Below are 24719 nucleotides of genomic sequence, written 5' to 3'. Positions count from 1 at the left end.
ATTGAATTTTTATTAATTATTAACGAGGTTGTTATTGGATACATTTCTACGCGAGGCAAGTGTTTAGTACATAACCATTTTATTTTGAAATGGCGCGGCCGGAAGTAGCTTCCTCTCTGTTGACGGCTGGTTTCAGGCAGTTTAACAGTGGTACTTGAACGCATTTGACGAGGCTGTCAGGCTCCGTTCTCTGTTAAAGCGTTGGTGAGCAGCCTGTATCCTCAGCATGGCATCTGACGAGCTGGCTATGAAGCTGCAGTCGCGATTGGCCGCAACGCAGGAGGCCGAGCCGAGGCCGGAGCCCGAACAGAGCCCGGCCCGACCCAAACCGCAGGAGACCGAGGCAGCTTGCGGCGAATCGTCTTCCGAGCTGTCGGCCAAACTGATCCGCAGGCAGGACATCAACGAGGGGAACGCTGCTCCAAGGTTAACCCGCGTCTTCAACCCCTACACCGAATTCAAGGAGTTCTCCCGTAAACAGATTAAGGACATGGAGATGATGTTCAAACGGTAAGGCTAAGCCTAACATCTCCATTGTTTCGACATGTTTACTTGTAGTCGTGGGGATTGGGGCAGAATGAGCGTGCAGGGCTGGAAGCTCATGATGAGATTAAAATGCTGCTGCTGCTGACGTGAAGCCTCGCGGGGAAAGCTCCGGCTGTCGCTGTGCTGCTGACTAATGATTCACACAGACTCACCCACTTCTGGCCTCAATAATAGCTGCTATTTTGTCCTTGCAAGGACATTTTATTCTTCTAGTGTTATGTCATGATCGGAGGAGTGACCTGTGAGCTGTTCTGGTATTGTGAAGCAGCCTGACTTTGACAAGCTACAGTGAAATTGGTGAAACTGCTCGGAAATACGGGGTTGATCAGGTTTATTGGCCATATAAAACTGTGCAGGCCTGTGAAAACATGCCAGTCCTAGAGATAAAAGTCTAAACAAAATCTGAATACATGATTCCAATTCAGTTTCGTAAAGCCAAAAATTTAAAATGCCATGGCTGGGCGATATGACCTTAAATAAGTATCACCATTAATTGAACATTTTACCTCGATTACAGTCAATGAACAATTATTTTGTCCTTTGCCTTTTTTGGGTGGGGGGTGGGTTGCCCTCATAGTTATGTTGTAGTCCTAGTTAATCAGGATCCTCCTCTGGAATGTGGCCTTTCAAAGTTTCAGTAGAAAGTAAAGCCTTTTCTGTGCTTTTTTAACCTGGGTTGTGATGTGCGATGACCAAGATAGGTTCTCAGTGATCGTAATTCCAAGGAACCTGTTCACCTGCTCCACCTCAGCTCCACTGATGTAGACAGGGGTGTGTGTCTTTGCCTCTTTCTTTCTAAAATCAACAATCAGCTCCTTGGTTTTACTGACGTTGACCAGTAGGTTGTTTTCTGTGCACCACTCTGCAAGATTGTTGATTTTCCCCATTGTTGTTTGGAATAGAGTGGGGGAGTAATGAGTCCTAAAACACAGAAGTCCATTAGCCTCTTAGCACTCCCGGTTCCCTCGTCTTCAAGTCTATGGGTTTTTTGAATTTGTTTTCTGTAAAATGGCCTAAATAAGGTCTGTGGTTAATACAGGCTAAATATATTTAGAGGTTTTGTTCTGCAACATAAAATCTGTCCGCTTAAACATGATTTTTGAACTTGAAAGGTTTTACTTGTCTTGGAAAGGCGGTTGCTAACAAGTGGCTAAATGGGACTACAGTGTTTGTCAGGGACGTTAGACATCATCACACCGGACACAGAAACTCATTAAACCCACTTGTCCGCTGTTACAGCTTTACAGACTCGCACTTGAACTTGTACATTTATCTATTTATAATATTTTTCGATCGTGTTTTAATATGTTTTTACAGTGTTTGTACTGGTCACATTTAATACGTGCAACCTTGATGTAGTTCATGTATAGCCTAACGATAGCTTTTTGCTTCTGGTGATTTAATTTACACTTCAAAACACACAAAAGTGGTATTCATCTGTGAAGAATATCACGCTGAACAAAACGTATAAGTGTCACAAACTTGTGTTCATCACAGAGCTGATTTATGGTGATAACCCAAAATCCCATTCAAAAATCCCATAAGGTTTATGACAAGGGAACCAGTGCGATGCTTACTTCCTGGTTGGCCTACAAAAATACTTCATCCCTTCTCCACTCTATACGGCCGCTGACAGTGGTGCCGTCTGCATACTTCACAATAGAGTTCTCCTGATGTCTGGGAGTGCAGTCATGGGTGCACAGTGTGAACAGGAGGGGGCTGAGCACACAGCCCTGGGGGGCTCCAGTGTTGAGCACTAATGTAGAGGAGGTGTGACTGCCAATCCGAACTCTCTGAGGTCTGCATGTGAGGAAGTCCAGTATCCAGTTGCAGAGTGCTGTACTGAAGCCCAGAGTGTTAAGTTTATCAACCAGCTTCATAGGTGAGATTGTGTTCAATGCTGAGCTTAAGTCAACAAACAGCATCCTGATGTAGCTGTTTTTATTCTCCAGGTGAGTGAAGACTGAGTGAAGAGCAGTAGATATGGCATCCTCTGTGGATCTGTTGGTGAAAAGCATACTGGTTAGGGTCCAGGTTGGCAGGCATGTTGTCTTAGATGTGCTGGAGAACCAGTTTCTCGAAGAACTTCATCAGGATGGGGGTAAGAGCCACAGGGCGGTAGTCATTAAGACTAGACAGCAGAATTTTAAGGTACAGGAACGATGATGGCTGTCTTGAGGCTTGTCTTGAGAAGTCTCTTGTGAAAGTTAGATTTGAAAAATGTCAGTTATAACATTAACAAGCTGATCAGCACAAGTTTTTTAGTACGTGTCCAGGAATGTTGTCTGGGCCAGCGGACTTGTTTATATCCAGTCTCAGCAGGAGTTTTCTCACATCTGCTGTGGTCACTGAGAGTGGCCGGTCCTCTGGAGGTGGAGGAGACTTCACAGCTAAATCCTTATTGAGGAGGTCAAAGCCAATGTAAAATGTGTTCAGCTCATCTGCTAGCGTGGCCTCACATATGATGGCGCTCCTGCTTTCGTAGCCTGTGACATTTTGAATCGCCTACCATGTATCTTTAGTGCTGTTACTGTTGAGGTCTCTCTCCACTCTCTACGATTGTCTCCTCTTAGCCTCCTTGATGCCAGCTCTCAGTTATGCTCTGGTGATGATGTATGCCTCCTTGTCCCCTGACTGAAAGGCAGCTTTTTTTGCTTCATCCAGGCTTTCTGGTTGGGAATGATCTCACTGTCTTTGTGCTCACCACGTCATCAACATATTTGCTGATATATAATGTCACAGATAATGCATTTACTTCAAGATTGATCTTGTTATCTTGAGTGGCAGCATTTTTAAACATTTAAAAACAGCTGCCGTGGCTTCATCTGTCCACGATTTAACAGTTTTAACTGTTGGTTTGACCCTTTTATCAGAGAAATATGATCTGACAGGCCAAAATGAGGGTGTGGGAGTTCTTTGTAGCTGTCACGAATATTTGTATACCTGTGGTCCAGGGTATTTCTTCCTCTGGAGGGGATCTGGACATGCTGGTGGAATTTAGGTAAGGCAGATTTGAGGTCTGTTTAATACAGCTACTATGAAAATTCCATCTGGTTGCTTGGTGATTTTGCTGCTGATGGCGTCTTACAGTTCCTGCAGTGCATTTTTTCGAATCTGCATCTGGTGGAATGTAAACAGCAACGATACAAACACTGGGGAATTCTCTGGGCAAATAATATGGATGACATCGTAGCACCATGAACTCAGCATCTGGTGAGCACAGTCCACTTTAACTGCGTTTGAGCACCAAGCATCATGTATATATACACAAAGCCCTCCTCCTCTTCTCCTACCAGAGTCTTGCGACCTGTCTGCTCTAAAAAATGTCCGCCCTTCCAGTGCAACAGTTTGATTCGGAATGTTAGGGGTTAACCATGTCTATGTGAAGATGTTGCTAAGTGAGCCTCAATCACATCTCATCCACTTTATTCTCCTGTGACCAGACATTAGCCATAAAAAAGCTTGATAGAGGAACAGCTCTCGGTTCAAGTTGGGTCAGCCTCGCCCTGATGCTGGCTCTCCTTCTCTTTATCTGGCACTTTTGGTTTTGTTTCTCCCCTCTGGTCTGACTGGCCACTCGGCGTATGCTAGTGGTGCAGGTCCTCTCGCGGTCTGCTGCATTCAGTCCAAACCTCACACAACTTTTCCCGATGTTAATCGTTGATCGTTTTATTGTAGGAAAGTTGTGCTTTAGCAGAAGTGGCCATCGAGTTGAAGAAAATGGGAAAATATAGCAAAAAGGAGCAAGAATTTGAGGAGCTACTGGCATCTGCATGTGCCACTGTCATCATAGCACCAACTGTACTGAAGTAAAAGGTTGTATGGGGTCATTCAAATTATCAAAACACCATTTTCATTGTCTATTTATGAGTGTGGCTTGACGAGGCTGTCTGCTAGCGCTAGCATCAGAGGCTGTGCTAGCTTGGACCTCCAGATTCGCTGCTAAAGGCTTTGAGCTGATATTTCTCAAATGGTATGAAAACTCATGTTACAAAACCACTGTGGCCTTTAATGAGGCAGCAGGTCAAAGGAAAGAACATTCATTTTTACATATTCATTTTTCTGTGAATAATTAATCAAAATTAGGGCCTTATTTTGACAGCCCTAAAATAAAGGCAACTCATAATTGACAGCAGAACAATAATACAGTTGATCAAAATTAGGCTTGTCTTATGATCTTCACATTGTTTGTGTAAAGTTTACTTTATAGCTTTTTGGCTTAGCTAAGCTTACTTAGCTCAGTTTTAGCAATGCAACAGTAACAAGAACACATCAAGCCTTCTGAAAAATTTCCCACGAACTGTAACTGTTACACTAAAGGTATGTTTTGGTAAATAGTCGTTGTTAGATGTTACTCACCAGTCTAAAGAAACATTGGGAGTTCAACATCAAACTGCATCTTTTTACTCCCCAAGAGCTGTCTCCAGTGTTAGAAATCCACACAGATATTTACTCTAGTTTTGCTTCTTTATACATCGCCTCCTTCCTATGCTGTGGAGCGTTGCTTCTTTCCGAGATCTGCTTGTTTTGGGGCGAGATGGTCCTCACAGAGACTGTAACATCCATGCTGTACCCAATGACTCTGCTGTGGCTAGCTGTATTTTTTTTTTTTTTTTAAGCTCAACTTCTTCATCCTCTCCTGTGACTCGCTAAAGGCTGCAGTGACTGACTATTGCCTCTCAGGCCAGGATATATTATTACAGCCAGGGATGGCCCATCCCTGGCTGCTTAGCAGTGGATATCTCTGCAGTACAATACATAGGCATCTTGGACATAGCGTCAAAGGTGTCCACACTCTGTTGATAGGATTACTTGATTTTTTGAATGTTTTAAACTAAAATTATCCCCAGATCGTACATATTGCATCTTTCTCTATCAGTGCAAAAGCACTGCTTCCACGTCCATGTGAATCTGGCTTAGTTTGTGTCTGAACATCTGGTTAGTGTGGCTTGGCGAGGCTGGCTGCTAGCGCTAGCATCAGAGGCGCTCTTTTTGTAGATGACTGGAGTTCAAATGCTCTGTTGTGCTCTGTGCCTTGGAGATATTTTTTGGTATATGACGATCAAGGTGTTTTCCAATATGCACATTTGAAGTATCTCTGCAAATACAGGCAGTCCAAATGCACAAGACCATGCACAAAAATCATTCCATTTGTAGTCTGTGCCATTGCAGCCACTCTTTGCTAGCTAAACTGGTCTGAGCTTTGGGTATATCTGACTTATGCCCCATGCACACTGTACGATTTCGGGCTGTCTCAGACGAAAGATAACAATCATGGCAGAAACGTGGAGATATCTTTGGTTGTGGCTCTAAAACAGTGGTCCTACATCACACAGTGAGAGAGGTGCAAGGACGGCTGTTGTCATGGTCCTGTGATCAAAGATGGCCGGGGATAAATATCTGACAGTGTCAGATATCTGGGATGAGAATCTCACTGTGTGACTGCTGTTACAACCTACATCTGCTAACCAACCAATAGAAATGCAGCATGAAATGAGGCACTGACCAGTGCGACAGTGCTAAATGCTGATAGATGCTGATACTTACTTCAAGCTCTGGTTGCAAAACTGGCGTGCCAGGTTGGCTTCTTTTCCCCAGCCACGACAGCGTCCACATTCCCCTCCTCCTCCTCTTCTCTAGATTTTTCCTGACACACATAAACACCACTACAGCGAAGGCTCCATTTGTTTGTTTACATTTTTCTCTACACCTACAGCGCAGATAAATGACACCCACCTACGACGCTCTGTTCATGCCTATTGATGTTGATGGACGTACGTCGTTGCCTGTGATTCAGTAGGTGATATCATCGCATAGTCCGCACACATCAGACTTGATGTAGTACCCAGGTTTATCCAGATGCATGTCGCACAATGTGGCTTGCACTAAACTTATAAGATTGCAAAAATCTTACAATCTGCAGGAGGCTTTAGCTGAAATGCTTTGCCCTCTCAATGACATCTGCTGTAATTATTTAGAGGTGTCCCATCAAAGGCTGATCTCTCATAGTTCCTTGTGTGCATGTGATAGTGATATCATCAGTTGGTGCTTACTTGCTAATGTCATTGTAATGTTTCTAAATGTTGAGCTTTCTGTTCTTGTGAGTTTGACATGTTCCAAAAATATTACTTTGAAGGTAGGGCTGTGCGATAAATCGATTTTATCGATTAATTAGAATTAAAAAAAAAAAAAAATTCGATTTTTGCCTCCGCCAAAAAAGACACAGTCTGGTCATTCATTTGGAACTGGTTTCAGTTATGCGGTGTCAGATCTCGAACAAATCAAAGTCTGCTGCAAATTTTGTTTAAAGGCTGTTGCAACTAAAGAATACCAGCTGGTAAAAAGCAGCCAACATTAGTGGAAGCATTTTCCCGCTGTGTCCCGTATGACAGGACAGCGAGCTGCTGCAAAATCTGCAGTGTTTCCCGTCAATGTTAACGAGACTAGAGACTGATTTCCCTCATTCTCTAACTTGGAGTGATGGTGGGCTGTTTGCAGTTGTAGAAGTTATGCTGTTCTCTAAACCATCAATGTAAGTTATATAGACTCGTGCAGGTGATGTAGAAACACTGAAAGCTGTTTCTAATACAGTTGCGCTGCATATTGCTAAAGATATGATACAAATGAATTCATGTAAATATGTTTTGTGAAATTACTGCAGCCATCAGTGTTAAAGACAAGTTTGCAGCATCCACTTTCACCCCAAAAAGGGACATTCAGTTTATTATAGTAACAGAAATGAAATTCAGTTTGCCTTTAATTTTTACTGCTACATCAAAAGCAAAACTTGTTTTGAGTGATTTCTTTGTCATTTGTAGTTTGTTTTAAAGAGGGAAGAAAATAGATTAAAATCGAAAATCAGGTTTGGTGTGAAAAAACTGAGATTTTATTTTTTAGGCCTTATCGCCCTGTTTGAAAGGAACAATTATTTAAAATACAACTGATGTTTTTTTTGTCTTTTAAGATCGTTCTTAACACGAGTAAAAAATTCTCTCAATGAGGCGATTTCATTCCAAAAACAGTGAAGGCAGCTGAAAGTTGTGCTATGTACTGATCTTTGAGATACATGAATTTCTGATAAATTGGCCAGCCTGATAACTGGTAGATCCTTACTGACATGTGGCATTTATGTGTGTCTGATCTTCAGCTAGCAGTTCTTTGAAATCACAGCTTAAAACAGATTGTCACTGCATCTTCCTAACTATCAAACAGGCTCACACACAATGGCAAAGTAATACACTTAACAACAGAGAGTGGCGTGTCTTTCAGAAAAGACCTTTTTCTCTTTTTTGGTGACATCTTAATTTAATATATACAAAGTCATACAAAACCATGAAGGTTACACGACGAAAAAACATAAATATTTAGAATAAAAGTGGTCAAGGCATTTTAAATGACCGTGGTCCTGTAAGGAAACATGTGGGGATGAGGGTTCCTGTTTTCCAGTGACACTAATGCATGCCCTGGTCTGCTTATGGTCAGACAGCAGAGAGGAAACACCCCTTCAGCCTGCCTCTGGCATTCCTGTGCTCCCAAAAAGAAGAGCCAAATTACTCTCTGGGTGCTTTTGTGTTTCCAGGGATGGAATGCTGCCAGGAAAGGAAACTGTCAGTACTGAATCACAGGCTTGGACTCAGATGCAGACCTCAGCACACAATTGCAGTAAAATCACAGTCTGTTCATGGCAAAAACAGGTCAATACACAGGTACCTAAGGGGCAGGCAAAGGCTAAGTCAAGGCAGAGTTTTGTAAATTTCCCCTACTTATTTATTCTATCTAATGACATAATTTTTAGGACAAAAATTATGATATAGAAATAATACAAAAGGTATGTTAATTAATTATATTGAATGACACAAATTTAACAGTAACATTGACTGGTAACTCAGTGTTGACCAAAACTGAGGACAGTGTTTCACATTAATAACAAAGACTGTGGCGGGACAAATTAGACTATGGCAGGCCGCCATAATCTAATTTGTCCTGCCATAGTCTCAGTGGAGCTGGACTGTTAATTAGGAGCAGTATTAAAACACCACTGAGTTATTTATAGCATAGTAGGCAGAGAGGAGCAGAGCGTCAGGCGCATTAAAAGTGAAACTAAACTGTTCATTCTGCTGGACAAAAAACTCTGCAAATACCTCCTCTCATCTATCTCTTTTCTTTATACAGTTAGATGTCACTCATTTCATTCAGTAAAAAATGACATATTTTCCTCTATGTCAACTTTCGTGGAAGATATTGCATAATGCAGAATGGCTGCAGTACCAATATCAGCCCCTGATAAACCAGATAGCTTACAACAAATCGCCCATATGTGAATATACACATATGAGACAACATTACACTGATGAAGAATAATTTATTTACTTTTTACTATGGTGGTCATTGCAGTTATTGATTAGGCTGTACTTTACTCCCAGAATTTTGTCAGTTGTTAGTCCTCACTGTTAAAGTGTTTGTGTGTTAGTATGTATATGTAGCTATTACGTATTTTTACGGATGTGTATGGGTGTGTGTGTGTATTGCATATGTGTGTATGCTATGGTATATGATATGCCAATTATGAGTTATAATTTCATAATTCAGAGCCTTTCCCAGCCGTCATTGGGTGAGAGGCGAGGTACACCCTGGACAGGTCACGAGACCATCGAAGAGCCGGCATATAGAGACAGAGAAGCATTCACACTCACGTTCACACCTACGGGCAATTTAAAGTCATCAATTTGCCTGATTTGAAAGGGGCTTCCTCCCATGTTGGACTGTGGGAGGAAGCCAGAGAACCCGGGGAAATCCTATCACTGACCATGAGGAGAATATGCAAACTCCACACAGAAGGAGAACATACAAACTCATGCTTGTTGTAAGGCATTTGTGCTCACCACTACACCACCATGCTGCCCTTAATAAATAATAATAGATTTTTTTTTAAAATTAGATTTTTGGGCGGTTTTGCCTTTAATTGATAGGACAGTATTAAATGTGACAGAGGGAGAGAGAGGGGGCAACATACAGCAAAGGGCCGAAGCCAGAGTCGAACCCTCAGCCGCTGCGGCAAGGACACAACCTCTGTATATTGGACGCTCGCTCAATCCACTGAGCCACCAGACGCCCCAGATTGAATAAACTATATATATATTTTTTTTATCTCTTCCTAAGAGTATCCACAATAGTTCTCTATCAGCTCTGATCATATGCTGCATCAGTCAAAACATTAAAACCATGCATAGGTGAAGCAAAAAAACATTGATCTTTCCGTTGAAATGCATGTTCTGCTGGGAAACTATGGGTCCTTGCAGACCAAGTACCTGCCCCCCACATGTTCTGGAATGGCCTGAGGAAAGTGAAAAGAGCTCAAGGTGTCCACCTGGCCTCTAAAATGCTTCAGTCCCAATCTGATGGAGTGTCTATGAGACATGATGGTACCTCACCTCACTACCCCCACAGTACTCAACGAATCTCCTAATAATTCCCAGGTGCTAGACAGCCCAGGACACCCACAGAGGTCCTGTGTTGATGCCTCAACAGGTCAGAGTCAAATCCATTCCAAAGAGGCCCCAACCATGGAGCAGGGGTACCTCTGGGTTACTGGCACGTCCCAGTGCTCCATCAGACTGGGATCTTGGAAACTCTCAGGCCAAGTTGACCCCTTGAGCTCTTTATCACGATCCTTGCACCATTTTTAAGCAGTTTTAAGCAGTGTTTATTACATCGTATGGTAATACTGCGCTGGGTTGACTGTCATAGTGCACACATCCCAGTTGCATCTAATGCTTTGTGTGTTTTGTGGTTTGTAGGTATGACACTGGTAAAGATGGCTTTATCGACCTGATGGAGCTGAAGTTGATGATGGAGAAACTTGGAGCTCCACAGACTCATCTGGGCCTCAAAAACATGATTAAAGAGGTGGATGAAGACTTTGATGGCAAGCTGAGTTTCAGAGAGGTGAGAGGTTGGCTTCACTGAGTTCAGGAAGTTATACTGGGTCTCATAAATGAAATGTTAGTAAATCTGTCAGCAGATTTGCACATAAAACAGCTTGGTACTAAAAACCTCGACCAGATTCATGAACGCTACAGGAAACTTGGATTTGATCGTAGGCACGTCGTAGGCCAGCAAGCACCGTTTAAGGAGGTGATAGTTACTATGGTGCATCCTGTCCACCTGTGAACAGGCTGCAAACAAACTAAGAGAGAGAGAGAAAGAAAAACTTGACGCTGAGATTGAAGTTATTTTGGGTGAAGTGGGCTTGAATTGGGTTGGGTTCTCACCAATTTGACATTTATTTTGTGAAACTGTCATGAAATGTCTCAGTTAATAACTGAATTGAGGAAAAGAGAGAGAAAGAGGGGGAAGAGAGGGGAAGTTACAGAAGAGAAGAGTATGTGGAGAACCGGGGGGGATGAGAAAGAAGAGGAAGGGAAATGAGAGAAAGAGAAAGACCCGTAGTTAGCCCTTACATCCAAGATCAAGCTATTGCACTGAATGGGCAGACCTTTTTCAGACCCGAAAGGACACAAGACTGCGGTGCAAATTCAAAAGATGCACTGCAGGAATTGTATGATGACATCAGCAGCTGCTTGCTGCTTATTTTACTTACTGCACTAGAATAAACAGAATAAACTCTTAAAGGGCTGTGATTTTACTCAGCTCTCAAATTGTAGTTTCATTTTTGAAACTTTGTTTAAAAAAAAAAGACCAATAAATCTACCTTCTACCTTCCAACATTGGCCTCATTGCACAAGAAAGCCAGGGCCTTGAAGTGAACTTTATGTACTGCTTGTCCTTCAGGGAGACATATCTTGAGTAAATCTACCGTGAATTCAAATTCTTGTATGCAGAATTCTTGAGGTCCTTAATCACAGTTGAGTCGCGAGGGGCACTGCTCATCTCATCTTCTCCATCAGCTGTGCATTCAGAGGTGCAGTGAGGTTGGAGTTGGGGACTTCTCTTCACATATTGCAAGTGTGGCTGTTTTTTTTTTTGTTTAAAAGCTTTCACCACATCTGCTGCAGCCATTATGTTAACCTCTATCAAAGTGCAGATATTGCTGTTGCTCCTGCGTACTTCAGGTGATAGAAGAGATGTCCAGAACACTGGTTGCTGTTCCACAAAGTGTTCCAGCATCTCCAGTGATACCATAGTGTGAAATAAATCAAATTATCACCTTTCATGTATCATATAAGAAGAGTGCATTTGCAAAAAAGGGTAAACATGAATAAACACCTGTTTGACTCATACGCCCCGGAGTACATAGGAAAAACCTGATTTAGGGTACTAAATACAAGCGGATATATCTGTTATCCTAAAAGAACCCCTAAAATATGTTCTGTAATTAGTAAACAAAACTTGAATGCTATGAAATTTATTCAGTAATAAGGTGAACAGTAGGACATATTACATTTACACTGCTGCCCTTTTCGATGCTTCATTTGAACAGATATGAGTGCATAGTTTAAAATATTATGTTATCATATATCATATACTGTGTTTTTGTATAATGTGTTTATGTTTTATGGCTTTTAGTTCATTTCATCTCTCTGTGTTAAATGTGTTTTAATTCATTGTAAAGCACTCTGTAACTGTGTTTTGAAAGGTGCTATACAAATACATTTTATATCACCAATATTAATAATACTATACTATACTGTAATAACCATGAGTGCTTATGACTATGATTATAAAGCACTATAAAGGCATTATAATGCATTCTAAGTATGTTCATAATACATTATAATAAAAAAATGCATTGTAGACATGGGCTTCATAGACAGTGTTACTGACTCAGCAGATCGACTGAGGTGCACAGTGTCGAACTTCTTGGGCTGTTAGCACTTAAGGAGAAGACAGGATAGAGAGAGAGGGAGGGCGGAGAGGAAAGAAAACACTACACAGAAAGGATCTCTGCCACTCCTGCAACAAGCTTTATCAATCCCTTCGCATGGACTATATTTGTAGCATTGTTTGCAGTTTTGCCAACTTGACGACTTTGTCACTATATGTAGCGACTTTCCAGACCCCCCCTTGGTGACTTAATTAATGAAAACATTCTGGTGCCGTCACTGCAGGTTATTGTTATACCTGTTATATACCTTGCTATACCAATAATAATTACTGAATGTTGTTAAAAATCCTGCAGTTCCTGCTGATTTTCCGGAGAGCAGCTGCTGGAGAGCTGCAGGAGGAGAGTGGTCTGATGGCTCTGGCCAGATTGTCTGAGATCAACGTCTCCACTGAGGGAGTGATGGGTGCCAAAGACTTCTTTGAAGCCAAGGTATGTTTTGTACTATTTGTCTTGCTTTGACATTTGAACCAAAACACCATTTGCACCAAACTGACAGAAGAGTGCATTGCGATATTGATGTTGATACTGTTGATGCTCTGACCTTCCGACGACCTGCTCTACCTCTGAGCCAAAATTCTTTCTTTCTTGATAAAAAAACGGGGACAGCATTTGCCAATAGCAAAACTGTATCAAACATCTGTATACAAGTCTCACTTATCCAGTTGTATGCTCAGTAAACAACGTTGAGACAAAGTATGGTCATTGTTTTTGGTGTTTGCTCTCTGTTGTGGTGATGGGAATGGACATTGTCATTTTGTGTGTTACCAGATGCAGGCTCTGTCTCTGGGAAGCAAGTTTGAGGCTGAGATTCGAGAGGAAAAAGAAGAACGCAAGAGACAGGAAGAGGATAAAAAACAGAGACAAGCCGCCTTCAAGCAGCTGCAGTCCACCTTCTGCTCATGACCTTTTGAAAGAGGCACACATTACAATCCTGACATGCACAGTCAGTGTTACCGAGGTTTTAGAAATAGCTTCTCATTCCACTCACATTTTAATCATTGTCCTTGCATAGAAGTTCAGAATTCAATTAATACTTACTAAAATCCTCGTAAATACCTCAAAACACATCACAGGCAAGGTTTACTCATTCCAGACTTTCAGCAGCTGTTTCACTAAAAACAATAACGCAAAAACTCAACTTTAGATGTGTAAGGAAATATTTAGTGTACTTTCCTATATCAAGGAAATATAATAGATTTATTGTGCATTTCTGTAAGATATTTCTTAGTGTCCTCCTGTACAAGAACTGGAAGGTTTCATCGAAGGAATTTTACTTGTTGAGGCAAATTTCAGCTGTATTTAGTATGTTCTAAAATGTTCATTAAGTGTTTTGATTTTGTGTTACAGTCTGGTCATGGTTTGTGTCATATGATCTTGATGATCCTTACTTTGTTAACACTATGAGGATGGGTGTCATTAAATTGACAACTACTCTACAACCTGCAATGTAATAGATGTAGTGTAGTCATAGATATTAAATAATGTATACAACTTTATTATAATAGTAGAACAATTTTAAGTAGTAAGTATAACATCACATAATGTGAAAAAACATTTGTTGGTAGAAAGTGAAGCAGTATGCACCTTTGGCCACTGATGTCTCTTGGCTCAGTTGACTGATCCTACACTAATCAGGCTGTGCTCTGGTTGGCTTTTATAAATAGAATACAGTTTGTTGATTGAAACAGTCTGCAACAGCTTTTGATAATGATTTGATCCACTAAAAGTACACTCCCTGGTTTTAGTATTGTGCCCCAAATCCCTAAAAGACCCCTAAAACTCAACTGTGAACTGTCAAAACATGGGAGGTCATCTTTAAGCGGTGTTCGTTTTGGAAAATGGGTTTATTTGCTCTGTTTCTGAGAGTGAGATAAGACAACATATCAGTCTCATGTTTGTGTAGTAGCCAGAGTCAAGACAGGGTTCCCATAGTTTTGCATTAGGACTAGAAGCCAGAGGACAGGAAGCCCCTTTAAAAGAGCTGCTGTTTCATTTTTTCAATCTATATCCAAACAGAGATTTAAATATGACAGTCTGATTTTTGTTGCACTTATATGGTGAAACTTTATTGATAAACAAAAGTTACATAGATGTGGTTCCACAGCACATATTTCCCCCTGAAACCACATTTTTTTATTTTCACATTTCTGTTTCTGTTCACATGAAATCGAAGAGGTATTATATGTTATATATTGATATTCAGTGAGCTGATGTTTTTACCTTGGACTCTATAGTGAACACACAAACATGAGATTGACATAGATCTGCTCTTCTCATTCGCACAAAGATTGCAAATAAAATCATTTACCAAAATGTTGAACCTTTCCTTTAAATGTTTATTTTGTGTCTAAACCAAGGTTAACAACCACAGAGAGAATTTGAACTGTTAGTAAAGCACCTGTTAAGATGAAGTGACATGCTTACCTGTTGTTCTGTGGTTTCCTTGGCCTCCTTGTGATTCTGTTTTTAGGATCTAAATTGTCCCGACCATAAGCAATTGCAGATTTGACAAGTTGTCATGTGAATGGTGTACTTTATTATTGTTTCAAGAGCATGCAATGCATGCAGTACAAGTGTTTTATGTAAGCTAGATATTCTAATATATTTTTTAAACAAATTTACATTTTCATGTAAAATAGATCAATATTGGAAATCTCCTGCAACCCCATATGCATAACAACTGACTGAAGTGGGGTTCTAGTGTTGAAGTAATAGTTGTGGTTGTGGGAGCATGCAGAATGCCATCTATGGATAAGTACCCCATACAACCCCACTTCAAAATATCCAACTTATGTTAAGGTTGGGAGTCTTAGGGAAATAGCAGTCAGGCTTCAGGTGATTTAACAGAGTAAACCTGTGACGTTAACCATCGGCATGACAATGACCCTTCGTCTTACTCGATGTAACAGTTTTCTAAGTGACGTGTCTTGTAATGTCTTTGTGGAAAGGCTTACTGGAACTGGTTAAGCATCGTGTCTGCTTAAGCCTGTGTGGATCCGCAGCACTAAATGAATACTAGCCATTGTTTGAATCATTTAATGAACGGAGACTCTCTGTGGGGTCACACATTGTGACATAAGAATTTGTTTGCTTGTAAACTTGAGTCTGTAACCTGTCATAGCGTATACAGTTGCTTTGAAAGGTGAACTCCAGTGATTTAGAATTGCATTTTCATAAAGTTGAGCAACGTGCCAATACAGATTTTTAAAAAGACTCGTCGGAACTCCCAGAACACAAACATTTCCCCCATAATGCAATGTTTGATCTCTGATCCACGTTTTTTTGGGACACTCCAATGATATCAGAGTCTGTTGAGATATACTCATCATCCCTATAGGCTTTGTCTGTTGCCCTTTCCCTTAAAGGAACTCGGCAATGGATTGTTATGGCAGTGCATGTCACAGACTAAGGCCACATGGGTTTTGTTTCCATGACAGCCATATCTTGACATTAAATTTAGCTAAGAAGTTCAAGCCACATTACGTTAACAGAGGATTGATTACACAATTAAGCTTACATCGCAACAGTGATAAAAGCACAACACTCACCAGCAACATCCAGGGTCCGCAAATCGATTTGCTCCCACAAATAGGCTTTTCTGGCTTGGTTGTGTCGCGGCAGCAGCGTCGTGTGTGAAACTGCACACTAACGAGCGTTTTGTTTTTGCTTTTGTTTTTCGTGTGGATGAAGAAATTTTGTAACATGAAGGTTGTGACAGAATTACTTTTTAAAACAGAGGGGAAAAATATCTGTTAACAGTAGACAGGGCCAAAGACATGTAGCGATCCCTACATGATTCTGTTCCTTAGTACAAGAACAAAGCCCCGGTGCTGCATTCACAGTACAGCTGACTGAGTCTTGAACAGATTGTGAATTGTAAGACATTTGTCCCTTCAGCCTCTGTCTAGCTGCTCACTCAGTACACTCCAGTCAGAAAAGCAGCCCACGAGTGTGAAGAAAGCATTCACAGCCTGTAACTGCACAAAAAATCCTTCTTCATATAATTCCATCTTCTTCTTCATCATCTAACTCCTTCCACATTCTTTACATAGAAAGATTAAAAAATAAAATATTCAGCTCAACTAGGACATGATTGCTATGACTTTTTTTTTCATTCCCCCCTTTCATACTTTTCAAAATTAGATGTTTTTGGGAAATTTCCCCCATTGAGGTGGATGGGCAGAATGTTCATATTTGACAAAAATTCAAGATTTTCAAGCATTTGTAATTCATCTCCTCATTCATACATTTCACCCAGAAACTTCATTCAAACTTAAAGATGTTCCACATCTTCCATACATTCTGGGTAATCAACATTTCAATCGCAGTCAGACATTTGAAAAATTCAAACTTGTGTGGAGCTTGGTAAAAATGTCCTTTTCATGTTTTTACATGAGCATGTATAACTGTTCACACCAGAGGAGATGCGAGCTCTTTGTGCAGTGTGTTTACATTCAAAGTCAGTGCAACGTGAATATGCGTCTTTGCATTGACTTTGAATGTACAAGCGAGCAATGCAACGCAAAATTTTTTTTCTGCGTTTAATGTGAACACACAGTTAAACAGAATGTTCAGAGCCAGAGTGAGGGACGCAACTGTCAGAGTAGAGAGACCTCAAACATTTCTCTTTAACTTGCTGTCACTCCCAAAATTTTCACTCTGCATACAAATTTCTTTTGTTGAAATGGAATAACATTCGTGTCCCTTAGAACAATGTTGCTGTGAAACAAAGCGATGTACACATTTGGCACAGTGAGCCTGAAAGTGAAATAAACTCAACTGACTGTCGCTTTGAACTTGATGTTAATTGGCAGGGCAATGCATCAGTGTGAACTTAAAATGATGTAAGGTTTAAGTAGGTGTGTTGGTCTTGGCTAGGTAAAATCAAATCTCCCTCCCCCATTGGTTAGTGTGGACATAACATCAGACTAAAGATGGGAAGTGAGTGTAATGAGTGGACAATTGTGTCTAATATGGAGTACTTAGAGTAGTGCTTAATTAAATCTCTATGAGATTTACTAGGTGAAGCAGGAGTGTACTTAGCAGTGAATGTCACCTGGCAACCTTCCATTGCTGCTGGACAGACACGTGTGTTTGAGATGAGCTCATGAGTGCAGTTTAATACACACACAGAGACCACAGACTAAATCTATAGATGGACAATGCTTCCCCACTTATCCCTGCAGTGCAGGTGAGGCAAAAATATCCTCAATAACAGCCCCTGCCATCTTGCCTTGGTGATGTCATTTGGAGCCAGAGTCTGTGCAGTCGCAGTCTCCGCAGTGGTAGAGTTCCCGCCCAAACACCCATCTGGCCAGTCATCACAAGCACACTGATTGGCTCACACACGTGTCAGCCATGTTGTAAGGCTGTCAGGCTGACCTTGATTTTGATGTTTAAATTGTCTGATTTGTGATCCAGTTGCACCTATGAGCGCGCTACTACTCTCTGCCTCATTCTGGCTAATCAGACAACTTTTGCCGTGAGGAGAGCGGCCTGCACTTCCAGAAAGACAAACACGGACTTGTTCTAGCAACTTGAATTCAGCCAGAGCTAAGGCACTAACACAGCTTGGGGTGTCACAGGGGACCGGGAACCAGTGGCAGCAACTTTTCAATGCCATTCTAATGAAGCCCATCCCCATTTTTCCATATACGCCTAATAATTCACCCTCTTAAATAATTCTAATTTTTCAATGACATTCATATAAATTAGACCTCTTTTCACTTTTTCATTTATTCCTACCTTTTCATTACACATTTAAGCCAGCAATTCTGTGTTGCCTCAGCCTTTCAAAAACCTTAAAATACCAATATTCCACAATCTTGGGATAATTTTACATTTCAATGGCATTCATACTAATTATACCTATTTCATTTTCAGCTATCACTTTATCATGTTCTTACACATTGAGGCCAGTAATTTAGTGAAGCATCCAACATTGTAGCTTCAGCTTTTTAACAACCAGTATTTGCATCCACAGTTTCTTCAGATATTGCATTCTTTGTGATGTGATGTTCTCTCAGGATTCTCTAATATCAATTCTACAGCTTGACACAATAATTAAACTGGGTGGTGGGGGTGTTACAGACTGAATATTGACACACTGTGTCTCTGAGCCTCAGCTCTACATGAAAGGTCTAACGCCATTATGTGGGGTTAGTAACATAGACGAGAGCTCAGCGTGGATTTGTTATGCAGCTGTGTGATAAGCATCAGCAAAAAAGGCAATTCTGATATTTAGAAACAGCTAACATGGGGCAACCATTTATGTGATTAGGCTTGACACAAGGGTCACCAATTGTTAAGGTATGGCTATCAGAAAAAATTAATCATTATTTCCCAAAAGGGAAACATGATAGCTGATCAATAAAATCAGTCTCAAAACACACTTAACTATCAATCTGGAACTCATATTAATAATTACATTAATAATTATACCAAAAATTACCACATTAATAATAAAGGCAGAAGGATTTCGGAGCTCTTGACACAGTAATTGGTGATTTACTCTATTTTGTAAAACATTAAGCAGACAGCAAGTATGATTCCAAAAACATTTATTTTGTGAGTGTATGTACAAGGTCTAATAAGTATAAAAGGTGCCTTTGTTAGTAAAAAGGATGTTGAGTTGCATGCAAGACCTGGTCTGTGTAAAGCATTAGCAAACTAAATTCCAAACTAACAGATAACCTAATTACAAACAGATCACAGCAGCAACTCATTCAATAGCATTACATCAATACATGGTACACACGATATGAAAGACAAAGTAAACAGTCTTGCTCGGCATGTACTTATGTCCTAATTCTATACCCAGATGCTGTTACTTGCCAAGAGTTATTTGGGTTGCTGGCTGAAGAAGAAGGGGTTCTGGTTCAGTCCTTGCTATGCTGTTCCAAGGATCCAGTCCTGGTGTACTTACAGAGATAGTGATTCATTGCTATGTTGGTTCTGTTCTCCTTGTGGCTTGAGAAGTTAGTTTGGGTTATCAAACTTATCGAAGGTTTCCTCAGGCTTGAGGAGTAGAGCTGAGGCCAGAAACACTACTGAAACACTGACCTAAGCAGTGGAAAGTGCAGTTACTCTATAGTAATGTCTTGAAGTTCTGCATGTTCAATCTGCCTTTTCAGAAAACGGTACATATCACATACTCTCTTTGGTATTTGTTATGGAAATTGACTGTATTTTTTCATGAATAAAATAGTATATATTGTTATTTGTTCAGCAGAGACTTATGTGTTGCCAGATGTGAAAAAGGTCAGTTAAATATATATTTTTTGGCACTTGTTAAGATGTTGTGTTGTTATACTTCCTGTCAGAATGGAAGAGTTTTACTTGATTGCAATAAAGTATGAATAGAAGTGATACTGAATATTAAATGCTGAATCCATCTCATTACTCACGTGGAAGGCTTGGTAGTATTACTGGGGAATCACACATATATTCTGTGGATGTTGATATACCCTTACAGAATCCCATATATCCATTCTTTAAAACTGCTTACTCTGTTTGGGGTCACCAGAGGTTGGACTCTATCCCAGCATGCATTGGGCAAAACTGGAGTTGGGCAAACTACTTAAAATTAGTAATTAGTAATTAGTAATCAGTTCCAGTTACTAGTTACCTTTCTCAAGAGTGAATGAATATTTACCAGTGACATGCTGAAGTACTGCAGCAAGCGTGCATGCTGCCTCATTTCTGGTGCTTCTTTGCTAGTGACTGGTAGCATGTTTGTTCTGCTCTAGCAAGCTGAACCCAGCTAATTTACTATCACATTCTTCATTCTAGCTTCTTAATACCTGCTTTACATTTAAACTCACTTTAGTTCTGGTTAAGCACTCAAAGCTCTCCTCTTCTCGTAGCATATTTCCTGTTAAATCACAATGCTGTTTATATGCTATTAACTTGTCAGCTACTTTAGATCAGCCTTAAGGATAGCTTCTCTCTCCTGCTCAGTGTGGCAGATGTTTAGTTACTCCTCTGCCTCCTTTAGAGATAATGGTGCTTGTAATAAATGTAGTTTATTTGCTGCGTTTGAGGTGAGTCTTTGCAATTTAAGAAGCATGGCTCAGCACCATTGTAAAACCCACGGTAGCTAGCAAGCCCCCTGTTGCCAATGCAGACTCCTCCCCCCAAACCCTTCACGTTTCTAACAAGTTCCCCCCACTTACGGTCACACCGGCTGTGGATGAAACTCGGACACTTGAAAGCTCTATTTTGAGAAACATGAAGTTAGTGACTCTGGTGGATAAACATAGATTTAAGATTGTAACTGATGTCTGTGGTAATGACTCCAGGTTACACATCGGCGGTCACAAAAATTAATATGGATTCGGTGTGTTCATATGCACAAACAATGTCATGCACTAGGGTTTTCTATGGACCCCTCCCAAATCTGACCAGTGGTGACATTTTTGGACACATGTCATCATTCAGTTGCTGGCTATCAAGGTGCTGTCCAGCAAACAATGTATGCTGGCTTTGTAGACAAATGACCTATCACAAAGCCCCTCCCCTTATCACACTCAGACAAACAGTCGGTGCACTGCCTAAACTAACAATGGCAGCTATATCCAAAGATGCTATACAGAACTTATGGGGACAGAAGCTCCTGATTTCACCCAGAAGCCACTGAAAGCCAAACTTTGTCATAGTGAAAGATCGCTCATGTTTTTGCCCTAATTATGCAAAAGAGTTGTGCATTTGTGGCAATGTGCAGTCTTGGCATCAACTCTTGCCTAGCAATGATGGTGGGGTTTTTTTTGTTTCTTTTTTTTTTTTAAATTAATTAATTAAATTATTTTTATTTAAATTTTTTTATAACCTACTCTTACTCTTATAACTCATACTTATTACCCGATCCTATTATCTCTTTTGCCCCTCAGCTGGCACTACCCATCCCCTGATAATTTATGATGATGATGATTACTTTTTCTTGTTATTGTTTTTTGATTAATTGGTTTATTGATTGGTTGATTGATCAGTTAATAAAATTTTCTTTCTCTTTCTCTTCTTTCTCTCTCCAACCCTTCTCAACCATAATCTTCACTGGTGACTAGCAGTGCAAAACACACACACACACACACACACATGCACACACACACACACACACACACACACACTGTATCCACGGCTTTAACTGTATTTAGCCGTCATGCTCCCCAGTTTCGACCAGGCCTGCAACATAGGATTTGTTGTTTTCTTGTTTTTGTTGTCCCTGTTTGCTGGCTTTTAGGAGTGGGTGTGGGCCCATTAAATAATTGAGTATTACTTAAAGGTACTATAAGAGCTTTTTAGGTATGCTTAATATTAATGAAGGTATTTTGTGGTAAAGTTAATTAACAATAAAATAATAGCAGTTCAAGATTAAAGAGACATTATAGTGTCTGAACAAAAGTTAATTGTAAGTGAACAGTAACGAAACAAAGTTAAAGGAACATATTTTTTGTTTGAAAAAATACATTGGAAGTGTTCAGTACAGAATGAGGAACATCACATGTAATTCACTGGTTGAGTTGGTTAGTAAAACACCAAATTTCCAGTTTACTTTGACTTAATTTGGGTGGTTCTCTTAATAAATTTTAAATCATTGGGACCTAGTTGTCTTGTGATTCATGTTAAGCGCACTTAACCACAGTTAGACAGCATGAAAAAGGTATGCAATAATCCTCTAACATTGAAATTAAAGAGACACTGTTTTTTAATTAAAAGAGTACAAAAATACATAAAAAGGGTTAACTAACACACATAAGGAAATTGAGTTTTGGAACCTAGGGTGTTGCCTATAGTAAAAAGGTACAGCAAGCGCTACATCCAGTCACCATGGTAGCTATAGCATTGGGGTTCTTGAAGACTTGAAGCCATATAAAATAATGGTCACTTCCAAGTTTGTTTAGAAAATATTTATTTCATGAAATGTACACTGTACAAAGGCACTGAAGCATGTGAGATTCGTTGAGATTCCATCCTTAACAACAGTCCAAACAAACAATCCTAATCACATGTTGTTGAACATTCCCTCTCTAATGTCTGAATGTGCTACTTGATTTCTTTTAAACCATATAGTTAATACAGTGAGGCTCTTCATAGCAACAGCCTTTAAATGAAAATACTCCATATACAAACACACTTTTAACTCTTAGGCCTCCTCCTTACCTTTGCTAAATCTAGAGACATTTATTATTGTACAAATTGAACTTAGTACATTGATTTTTGCTTTGAATAATGATTTAGGCAATTATGTTTTAAGATAAAGACAGTAAACTACAAATCAATCAGAAGTTGATATCATTCTATCAGTCACCACTAGCCATATATAATTTCATGCAGGTGAGTCAATATCTGTGAATGTGAGATAGCTCACTTTAAGATATTGATGTCTTTGTTCCAAAAGGCTTCCAATGAATAACAGCAGTTTAGCAGCTTAACACCAATTACAACCATCTGATGTTGTGTTGTGATTATCAGCTAATGTTGATAGCAGTCATAATGGTGTCATCCTTCAATTCTGTTGCAGGTCTACAAACATTAGTAGAGGAAATCACTGATCAGCAACATGAATGCCCGTTACAGAAATGACAGAGGAATCATTGCAGTCTGCCCCTTTCTGACTGGTATTTGTTCTTTCAACCCTAACTACACCTGCCTTTCAACTTAATATTAATCTCGTAAGTGGAAATGATTTATTTTGTACCTCTCTTTCATAAAAACATTAAAATCCCTATCTGTAATGCATTGTTGATCTTATTTATGAAGTGCCATGAACTAAACAACTAGTTTAAGGACCATGACAGTATTTATGACAAACCACATACACTTTACATTTCTGCTGGATATTTTCCAAAGAAAGATTTAGGGTTTTAATTTGTGAATGACCGTCTGTTGGTCAGTGGGTGCACCAGTTTGGTCCACACAGTGAAAAATCTCAACAACTATGGGATGGATTTCTATGAAATTTTGAACTGCTTTTCAGCAGGAAGGGAAGATTGGATTTTTTTTTTTTTTGCTGAAAACAGCTGCCTGCTGCTGTTATTTCTAAAAAAAACAAAAAAAAAACAAACAAAAAAAAAAAACAGGTTGATGAGAGCAGAGAAGACAACACAAACAATGAGCTGAAAGATAAGTGAGGGAAGACTCACTAAAAGGTATAGGTGATAAATCTCTAAGGGTCCACCACTCTGAATGCCCATGTTACAGTTACACTTAGTTATTTGATTCAGTGTTAATGATGAAATAATTACAAGAACATAAGCTACATTTTGCACGATTGTGTCATCACAGGTACAAGACCTCACATGAAAAGTGATGAAATGCAAATTAATTTTTGATTTGATTTGTTATTACATCTTGTTTTTTGTTTTTTTTGCTTTTGTTTTCGTAGCCCTGACCATCATGGGGGGTATTTCAGAAAGGAGGTTCGACAAACTCTGAGTCTGACCCTGAGCTTGGAGCTGATTTACTACAAGATGGGAAAATTTCGGTTCTAGAACAGCTGATCTAAATTAGTGAAATCAGCTCTGAGTATGTTCACTCTGAGCTTTGCATGCACAACCTCAATAAAATGCCAGCATCAATGGAGCCCCAATACGTTGATTCACCATGGCCACTGCTGAGAAACAACCAAGCTATTTTACAGCTTTGGAACTACAGGTCCTCATGCTGCCAATGGAGAATATGAGCCCATATTTCGAAAGAAAAGTAACACCGCTGCAGCAGCTAAGGAGAGAAAAGCATCACAGGAAAAAATTGCTGCCCGTTTCATTTGTGTCATTAACTTAACATTAACTGCACTTTATAAAATCGCAGCATACAGGTGAAAAAGTGGTGGATTAAATACATTTTGATTTTCATTTAGGTGCAATTGAAGCAACTGAAAATTAAATTTAAAAGCGTAATTCAGAATGTTGAGGCACATTTCACTCAGCCATGATTGTAGGCCAACCTCACTTTGGTTTTATTCATATTTGACATTAAACAAGTTAATTAATTAATTCATTCATCCATTCATTCATTCAGTGGCTATTTTAACATGTAGTCATTTCAACCCCCAACAGAATGCTGTTTTAACACCTATATGTCCTCTCGCCTAATATCCTGCTGAGTAAATTATCATTTGACATTGATATAAAGCACACACTTCGAACACAAAATTAACTTTCTTCATGAGACTGAAAATTACTATGATGATTATGTATTAGATTATGGTAGCCTAAAAACAAATGTGGGGATGGTGCTTTTATTTGACTGTCTGATATTTGATTATTGACTTTGTTTTATTTATATTAATTTATGCTGGTATGTTAGCTTGTTGGATGCTTTTTAAATT

The 24719-nt window shown here is 39.8% G+C and overlaps 1 protein-coding gene across 1 annotated transcript; it reads left to right on the top strand.

Moving 5' to 3' along the window:
- Positions 1-105: 105 nt before the first annotated feature.
- efhd1 (EF-hand domain family, member D1) lies at positions 106-14704 on the top strand. The gene is made up of 4 exons (XM_042486783.1): positions 106-510; positions 10344-10491; positions 12686-12820; positions 13160-14704. Exons 1-4 carry the CDS (start codon positions 227-229, stop codon positions 13292-13294), a joined length of 702 nt encoding a protein of 233 aa, XP_042342717.1. The 5' UTR covers positions 106-226; the 3' UTR covers positions 13295-14704.
- The last annotated feature ends 10015 nt before the right edge of the window (positions 14705-24719 follow it).

This window comes from Plectropomus leopardus, chromosome 5 (genome assembly GCF_008729295.1).
Source record: "Plectropomus leopardus isolate mb chromosome 5, YSFRI_Pleo_2.0, whole genome shotgun sequence".
Taxonomy (NCBI): Eukaryota; Metazoa; Chordata; class Actinopteri; order Perciformes; family Serranidae; genus Plectropomus; species Plectropomus leopardus.
The sequence above is the reverse complement of the archived record's forward strand: the minus strand, read 5'-3'. Positions and strand labels throughout refer to the sequence as shown.

Coding starts and splice junctions, on each gene's coding strand:
- efhd1 (XM_042486783.1), top strand. CDS start 227: ATGGCATCTGACGAGCTGGCTATGAAGCTGCAGTCGCGATTGGCCGCA. Junction 511..10,343: donor ATGGAGATGATGTTCAAACG/GTAAGGCTAAGC, acceptor TGTGGTTTGTAG/GTATGACACTGGTAAAGATG. Junction 12,821..13,159: donor AAGACTTCTTTGAAGCCAAG/GTATGTTTTGTA, acceptor GTGTGTTACCAG/ATGCAGGCTCTGTCTCTGGG.